Source organism: Frankliniella occidentalis, unplaced genomic scaffold, assembly GCF_000697945.3.
Source record: "Frankliniella occidentalis isolate FOCC.00 unplaced genomic scaffold, Focc_3.1 Scaffold111, whole genome shotgun sequence".
Lineage (NCBI taxonomy): Eukaryota > Metazoa > Arthropoda > Insecta > Thysanoptera > Thripidae > Frankliniella > Frankliniella occidentalis.
Genome location: NW_026267239.1, coordinates 718,631 through 727,618, shown reverse-complemented (window position 1 = coordinate 727,618; position 8,988 = coordinate 718,631). Strand labels below are relative to the sequence as shown.

The window sequence follows — 8,988 nt, the reverse complement described above, 5'->3', positions numbered from 1 at the left end:
ATATAGAAGGGTTTGATGATGTTGAATAAGGTTAAAATTGTGTTTAATAATGTCTGATAATGTTTGATGATGTGTGATGTGATGATGTTATTAGGTAAGGTTACCTTTACTACTGATGATTGATGATGTCTAATGATGCTTAATGATGATGTCTGATGTTTGTTGTTTGATGATTGTAGTAAAACCTGTAAAATGCAGTTAGCTAACTCCTTCATTACCGCTTCGCCCTAATTTTAACTTTTCATGCATCACTCTCTGTCCTGGGGGAGCAACATCGATCCTGTGCATCACCTGACTGCAGCCTGCAGCAGCGGCAGGTGCAGTGGGTGGGACCGCGTGGCCCAACGCCGATGGTGGCCCGCCGCCGACGCCGCGTTGGGCGACCTATCGGCAAAACAAAAGGATTAGGCTGCGGAAAATTATTTTACTGGGCGAGCGTCGTCATCATTATCCGCATCCATCGCCACTATCACGGCGTGTTCATCGTGACCTTTCTCTCAATAAGAGGCCCGGCCAAGAGCAGCCGGGCGGGTCGGGGAGGCTGTAAAGGTACTAGGCAACACTTATGGCCCGCCCAGGCTGCAGCAGTGCAGCAGGTGCTGCTGCTGGTGCTGGTGCCTGACTTCTATGGTCTCTTCGATTTGGGTGGCCCAGTCCCCCCGCTCGCGCGTGTGTGTGTGTGAGTGCGCGAGCGCGCGCGTTACGGTCGGCAGCCGCCCGCGTGGCGGCAGCGGCAGCCCGCTCACCTCACTTTTGTGTGGCAGCTGTAAAAATGAATAGCGCAACGATTAGACGGAGCGGCGACCTGTTGCACCGAGCGCTGCTGTCTGCTGCCGCTTTCTCGCTCGCACTCATCATCGGCCCCATAATATACACTCTCTCTCTCTCTTTCTTTTTTGTGTGTGGCCTATGTTTTTTTTCGCTACGCATTTAAGTTTTGCTCTGGAAAAATGCGTAAAGCTTCAAAACATTACAACAACCAAATGAACAGTGCAAAACATTTGCACAGACTGTTGAGGTAGGCCCCGGTCGGACACGCTCGGCGTGCGGCGGGGCACTGGGCCCGCTGGGCGCGCACGCACTGCCAAAGTTCATGGCGACGCGACCTTGCAGTTAGGGACGCCAGCGGACCGGCGCCAAATTAGCCCCCTCGGTCCGAGTGGTCCGAGTTTGGCTGGGGCGTCGTGTGGACCGCGTCCTCAGGGTGCGCGCGGGGCGCTGCGCGGGGCGGGACGCTGCCGGTGGCCTCCCCGGCCCTCTCTCTCAGTGGTCCTCTAAATCCAGACCGTACCGGAAGTAGCGAGAAAGACCGTGTCCCGTGTCTGACACGAGGACGGCGCACCTCGGAACTTGGAGCCTTAAGCACGCACGGAGTTCGTGGCGGGTGCCCCATCCAGACACTTGGTTTAGGCAGCCCCATACAAACGGAGTTCAGCATAGGGGACCACCACACATGCATGGAGTCAGCTGGGCTGGTTCACAATAAAGGTTTCAGTTTAAGCTATCAAGTCCTGAAAGGACAGTCCACAAACATATTCGAGATTTTCGACCCCTTCGTCCGTATTTAGGAGAGATCTGCTTGCGATACAAATGACGTGTTCAGCTTATGGACACTGAGCAGTTCTCTTTGAAAAAGTCTCGTTGGTAGGCTGCAACCATAATAGAGAAACGCCCCACGTCACGTCGCATCCTCTCTGCCGTGTTACATTTTCGTCGTCAGCGCGGCCTGCCCGCGGCTCCCCCCTTTGCGTTGCACGAGTATGTGACCCGCTCCGCCGGAGATGAATGGTTGTGGCGGAGAAAGGGTGTGTAAGTGACGTTGGCTAAGCCCCGCGTGAGCTCGGCGCGCGAGCCGCCTCATTCTTAATATTCTTGTCTTTATTGTTCGCAGACAGCAGAGCTGCTCGCGGCGCAGCGGCGCACCAGAGGCGCACCAGAGGCGCGTGCGTGGCTTCATTTCTGCCGGGCCCAGCAGGTGGCGCACTGATTGCGGTTTAATTACCGCCGCGTCGTCTGCTGCGCCCCTCGGCCAATGGGGAGCCGCCGCCGACTGGCGCGCTATTCGAACGCGTCGCGAGGGGGTCTCTTATTGCCGCCGCGCCGCCGCGGCTCCCCCTTTTTCGCGGCCAATCGGAATGCATTAGGGCGGCGGCCCCCCTGCTAACGCTGCCGCTGCGGACGCAGCCGCCGGGTGAGTGGGAAGACAATGTCATTGCATTTAAAGCTCGGGCGGCGCGTCTTTCGGCGCGGCGCGGCGTCGCCAGTGGGGTTGTATAACACACCACACGGAAGTGTTGTAACCATGACCTACCTCTACCCGCACCGATATCGCTTCAAATAGGGGGAATCGAATATTTTATAAAAAAAGAGGGAGACGAGGGATATCGCCTTGTACCTTCTTACTCCGACTTCAAAAGGTGTTATCCCACCATCACAAAGCCTATCAGAGGGGGACTCCTCGTGACCAGCCCCAGAAGCACGCCTCTGATTGGCGCAGGGTTTGTGCTGGTCCAGGTGAAGACTGTATTAAATACCTCGCTCCACTCGCCCCCTTGTTCCCCGTAAAATATAGCTATAGCTCATTATAGAAATTCGACGCTTCCTAGTGTTGCTAAATGCTTCCTCAAATTGCTTTCCAGCAGTAGTAGTATGGCGCCACATTTCGTTTTGTGTGACCGACTGCATGGCGTGTGACGACTTTGTAGCTCTTGCTCAATGAACTTGACAGCACGCTGCTAAAGGCACAAGTCGAACCTGCGTCTGCTGTGCTGCTGCTGGGACACCCCGGCGACCCCGGCGCACCGGCGCCCCTCCACACCAGGCCGTAGGATGGGCTGCCTAAGCGGCGGGCGCGGCCGCGAACCTCCGCATCGCCCCAGAGAAGGACGTCATTGCGGAGTCGGTGCTTAAGGCGCTCTCGACCTGCTCGTGTTTGAAAGTGATTACGCAGCGGGGTGCGCGTCACATGGCGAGGCCAGGGCGGCCGGCGCGGCGGGGCGACTCAGAGGCCACTTCGATTGTCACCAGGGCGCGACTTTCGGGCGACGCGGGGGGTCCGGTATAAGAAGGTCCCACCCCCGAGCAGCGGTCAGTGCCAGCGAGTGCAGCGGGCTCGTGGACCCACCGCACACGAGCATGCTGGGGATCCTGTTGGTAAGAGACAACACGAGATAACAGCATCTGATTTGGGAAGTGGGTCTTACTCCTTGGACCTGGTTTTTGATCCTTCATCTTATTTTTGTTTATTGAGGAAAAATGATCGTTGTAAATAATTACTTTTGTTATCTGCCCAAGTAAAAATATCGCTTTCTTTAAGGCTATTGCAAATATACTCGGCCCGGGGCCCGGCCTAGGAGTGACCAATAATTTATTTCAGCTAAGCACTTGATTCCAATTGTTGTGCATACTAACCGTTCAATGTGACTGCAGCAGGTTGCGCTGGCGCTGGTGGCGGTGTCGGCGCTGCCCGCCGGCCGCAGCCCCGGCGTCCAGGACAGCCCATCGCCGTACCCCAACGAGCCCGCCCTGGCCATCGGGATGTTCAGCGGCTCCGGGGTGAAGCGGAGGTCGGCGCGGCAGTCGGCCCTGGACCAGGACTTCTCCGCCAACGGGTTCGACTACGCGGATGGTGACGGTGCGGTGGAGCGCTTCAGGCGGCAAACGAGACCCGGGCTCGTTTCTCCCTTCGGGCAGACCTCTGACGTGGAGGACGAGCACCGCCTGCGCCGGGAGGACACGTCCTCGGACACGTCCTCGGACATCTTGACTGGTGAGGTCGCGGCCAGGGAGCGCGAGGGCAGCGGCCAGCAGGCGGCCGACGTGGACGGGGCCCACTTCACAGCGCCCCGCGAGAGGCGTGCGGACGACGCGTACCCTGAGGAGGACGACGAGGACGACGTCGAGCAGGACGACGCGCCGAGCCGAAGGAAACGTAGCCCCGACGATGACGACGAGGACCACGACGACGACGTGTATCGTGACCTCGATGACCCCAAGTTGCCGTCCTGGGCGCGGGGCAACAGCAGGGCGAGAAGGCAGACCGACGATAAGGTCGTCCAGGAGGGCATCGCGGATGATGATGATGAGCCGGTGATGTTGTGGGCCAGGAGCGATGATCGCGCGCGCCGACAGGCGGACAAGGATATTTTTTCGGTCCCGGGCAGTGACGACGAGCCAGACTACCTGAGGCAGCGGCGGGAGGGTGACAACACGATGGAAGCCTCGACGGGCTTGCCCAGTGTGACGGAGGCCTCGCCAGGCTTGTCCAGCGTCACGGAGGCAGAGCATGCCGTCATCACCACCTCGCCCAGCAGCAGCAGCAGCAGCTCGGACAGCTCGACCGCAAGTGGCGATGCCGTCGAGAGTTCGTCGGATGTCGCGGACAAGCCTGCCGGCGAGGAGGCTCTGCCCTCGACGGCGTCGACCCTGTCGGGCATGCAGGTCAGCAATGACAAACCAACTGTTGCCGCTGAGCCGCAGGAGCCAGCAACCGTCACCATCTTGCTGACCAGCACCGTTGCGACCAGCGCAGCGGGTGACAGCAGCGCTCCCAGCAGCTCGGCCGCCGTTCTCTACGCCATAGTACAGAACCCGGACATAAGCAGCAGCAGTAGCAGCAGTTCGGACTCATCGGACTCATCTTCCAGCAGCTCAAGCAGTTCCAGCAGTTCCAGCAGCGCCAGCAGCTCCAGCGAGGACCACAAAAAGCGCACGATCCGTTCCGAATCTGCGTCGATAGAATCCCAGGGCTCGCTGGAAACCGGCGCCGCACCCTCGCGACCGAGGCGCTCCCCGCAGCGCGGACGGTTCGACGGCTACGTGCTCTCGGACTTCTCCGGCTTCCGCGTGGGCCGCTCGGCCCGGGCGCGCCGCGACGCCCCGTCGGACGCCCAGGTTGTCAAGACTCTGCTGGAGGCCCCCATCGACGAGTCCATCCTGGGCGAGCTGCCCGTGCGCCGCGCGCGCCAGATCGTCGAGCCGCTGCCGCAGCGAGAGGACGGCGTGCCGGTGACCTTCCTGGTGCCGCTCGCCGCCTCGACGCCGAGCCAGGGGATGAGCGGCGACGCCCCGCAGGAGCCGATGGTGAGCAGCGGCGCCCCACAGGACCCGATGGTGAGCAGCGGCGCTCCCAGCGCGCCATCTGATGCCCCTAGCCCCGTCGGGCAGAAGGTCCTCCAGATCTACACGGTGCACAGCTCGTCGGAAGCGCCCGTGACCACAACCCCCGCCCCCGCCTCTGTCCCCGTCGTGCCCGTGGTCCCCATCCTGGTCCCCGAGGCTGCCGTCAGCAACATTCTGGCGCCCACCCTGGACGCGCACGTTGATATCGTGCTTCCTGACAACCAGGACAATGCGATGAGCGTCCTGCAGCCGGCCGTGGTCCTGCAGCCGGCGGTCGTGTCCGTCGGCGTGCCGTCGCAGACCCCACAGGAGCCGGACACACCCCGTCAGCAGCCCCCGCCGGCAGCAGCTCAGCAGGTCATCTCCATTGACGTTCCCTCGCCATCAGAACTGGAGTCGGTGACTTCCCCCCTCCACGTCTCACAGGACACAGCTGCTCAGCAGGCCCCTCAGGGCCTTTCTCAGCAGATGACAATTTCAGCCGGCGAGGGCTCTCCCGAGCAGAACCCTCAGACTGTGCCGAGGCCCTTTGCACCGACTGAACCCGAGTCAGCGTGGGGCACAGCTGCCCAACAGGCAGAAAATCGACCAATTTTCTCCGATCCACCAGCTCAACCCCAGGTTTCCTCAGTGGTCTATCCACTTCCGGCTGCGGACATGCCCGATTTTTCGTCCTCGCCCTCCTTCCAGGGAGTCCCTCAGCAGTTTGGAGGTCCCCGCCTATCGGCGCAGGCTGGCGCACAGGCTGCCACCGGGTGGGACGCCGCTCAGGGTGGCGCCCAGGTTGCTCAGGGGGCGTTGCCGCCGAGGCAGCACTTTGACACCGGCGTGCCGTGCGCAAGCAGGCCCGCAGGTCCTAGCGGCCCCCCAACCATCGTCGAGAAAACGATCCAAATGTATCCGGACGGAAGCTACATGTACAGGTATGTACACATGGCACTATCACAGGGCATTACAGATTTCTTTTCGTCACTTTGGAACTTTTCTTCTCTGTTGTCACAAAGTTACGAGACTGCGGACGGAGTCCGCGTAGCTGAGGCCGGCGTCCTGAAGCAGGTCCCGGCCGCGGAGGAGCAGCCGGGAGGCGAGGCCGGCGGGGAGGCGCGTGCCCCGGGGACCAGGGTGGCCAACTCTGTGAGCGGTGGCTACAGCTACACCGCCCCGGACGGCACCTACTTCAGCCTGAGGTCAGAAACGTGTCATGTTCATTTGTTGGTGAGAAATTGCTGCGGTGTTTGTGAATTTGCCTTTCCTAACGATGCGTTTGTCTCTCTGTGGCGCTAAGGTATGTGGCGGACGAGAACGGCTTCAGGCCGATCATCGGGGAGCAGGCCGAGGAGCCCACGTCGGCGGACTCTCGCGTCGGAGCCGTCGAGCCAATGAAGAAAGCGGCGTGAGCCCGTCGTTTTGGATTTGAAGACTGATCTGCACCGGCCATCCCACGGCCTGCATGTAAATAATAAAGATATATTTTTTTTACGGAAAAGGTAGTTGTCCCATCCTCTCTTCGTGTCAAGGTTCCTGGAGGGCAGGGCAGCTGGTCGTACACTGCAGTCCAAAAATATTGTCTGTGATAACCATGGTCAGCTCAGGGACAACCATAAAGTAATGGTTCAGACAACAATCACGTGGTGTGAGAAACATGGTTGTGAGAAACCGCGAACCTCAATGATTGTCTCTTCATTGTTGTCCCTCCCTCAGATAAGCACACGCCAGTTGCTGTTTATTTCTCTGGGTGTCTCTCGCGCGCGGCGAAGGTGCCAGCAGAACTTGCGATGTCACTTGCTCCGCCGTCGTGTCGTCGGCTTGTTTGCCACGACTTCGTTAGCGGGCCTGTGCCACACTGCGGTTGACTCGCACCCCTTCTAGCGTTAATTCGAAGTTTACGAAAATTAAGAGATATGCTGCTACACATAGCGTACAGACTTACACCGGCACGTTCAGTACGGCGTTGCATCCTGGGAGTCATTTTTGGGAAAACAAAGAAAAGTGAGCTCACGTCATGGTCACGCCTCAATAGAGGTGTTCAAATATCCAAAATAAATTTCAAAAATAACATCTTTGAAAATTAGAACCGGTGCCAATTTTCAATGTTGGTACCAACATGAGAGATAGTGCGATGGTGAGTGGTGGAATAAGAGGGATGTGGAGAACTTACGGACGATTTAGTACAGTAAAAGTGTTTTATAATTTTTTTTTAATTATTTTTTTTTTTTGAAATTTTAAAATTGAAAACCAGGGAATAATTAGTCAATTTCTCGCTTGTAAAGGTTCGTGTCATTACCATAACATCCAAGTTTTATCACTATGGTTCGCCGCAAGCAGGCGCTCGCTCGAGCCCTTTTATCCGTCCAAATGCCGCCAACGAACCCATTGCATCACGACGCGTAGGCTCGTGAATAGTGTTAGCGAGGTGCATGGCAAAAAAACGAGAGTAAATATTAAGATGACACTGTTGTGGACGTGGAGACGCAATTACAACACCGCATCTAAGTAACCGCATCCCTGCGGCCTGGGCCGCGTTCGAGATTCCAGACCAAGCAGGGATCCCCGCTCCCCCTCCCCTGTCGTCGCGACGCTCTGGCCGCGGACTTTCGAACGCTTCAAGTCGCGGCGCAGCCGGCGTGCCGCTGCTTCTCGGCGGCGTTGCCGCGGGAATAGGCGTGCATCTCTCTGGAAGGTATTAATTTATGCCCGCTTTTAGAAGGCGCGGTATTCATAATTTTCTCGAGAACACACGTTTCATCGGCGCACGCATGAACACACGTGCGGTTGCAAACTCGAGCACAATCGCAAAACAGCTGACAAATATTTTCCCCGGCTCTTTCTTGCAAAGTGTCTGCCGAATTCTGCGTGCGTTTGACATGATCAAATACGCGCCGTGTCGCCTTCCTGGCTGAGACTTACCGCACCGCTGGAAGGGAGGGGTTTGGAAACAGCGGCACGGCGGCCCGAGTCTGACTGTCTCCGCCTGCCCGCCCGCCCGTCCGCCCGCCTCCCCGTCTCGTCTGCCTTCGCGGAATGAGTTCTGATATGCAACTGCGAAACAACAAAGAAACGCCTGGGTCGCTGCTCGTGGGTGCGACGCCGCGCCGCGCCACGCCGTGCCACACGCCTCCACTTCTGCAACATGACCTGCTTACTGGAAGACGCTCCCTCCACGGTTTTACATTATTTTTGCCGCTGGTTTTCGGCTCCAAGGACGAGCGAAGGGCTCTATTCTCTTGTGGTACACATGTCTCCTCTCGCACGACTGCAGAGAAAACGATTCTGGGGGTGGAAGTGGGACGATAATGTTTGATGTTATTATGAGGATGAGCCAACGAAAAACACAAAATAAAATTCGCTATTTTTGCTCAATCTCAGAGAGGTTTTGGTTAGAAAACCGTCTCATCTGACCCAGCAGAACTGTTCATTTGACTGCTATAACTTGAAAAGATGGCCGAGCAAAAACTAGTCGTAGCTGATACATGGACTATTCCAGCTAAGCTAGCTCGGGTTAAGGGTTATTTCCGTGCGTTTTCGCAACAACGCCGACTGTGATGTCTCGGGGAGCGGATTACACTGTGTAGTTGGCTGTGAACCTCCATAATGAACCTCTCTTCCTGTAAGTCTTGCCAGCCCTCCCCTCCCCTTGCACCGTGCAAAGAGAAGGACGCAACTCTTCACAATCCGGCGGGAAAATATAAGATCGATTCGTGCTTCAAAAAAATAATTTAGTTTGTCTCCCTTATTAGTCCCTTACAGATTTTTTTTGTACTAGTATGTACAAGTTTGAAAGCAGATGTAACTGCACCCTACACCGGGGTCGGCTAAACAAAAGTTGGATTTAAAAAATATAAGCTGAAAGCTGAAGCGAACAAGTTT

The 8,988-nt window shown here is 57.4% G+C and overlaps 1 protein-coding gene across 1 annotated transcript; it reads left to right on the top strand.

Moving 5' to 3' along the window:
• Positions 1–3,045: 3,045 nt before the first annotated feature.
• LOC113205013 (cell surface glycoprotein 1-like) lies at positions 3,046–6,607 on the top strand. The gene is made up of 4 exons (XM_026420435.2): positions 3,046–3,153; positions 3,430–6,044; positions 6,126–6,308; positions 6,407–6,607. The coding sequence occupies exons 1-4, from the start codon at positions 3,136–3,138 to the stop codon at positions 6,516–6,518; spliced, it is 2,928 nt and encodes a 975-aa protein (XP_026276220.1). The 5' UTR covers positions 3,046–3,135; the 3' UTR covers positions 6,519–6,607.
• Positions 6,608–8,988: the final 2,381 nt, after the last annotated feature.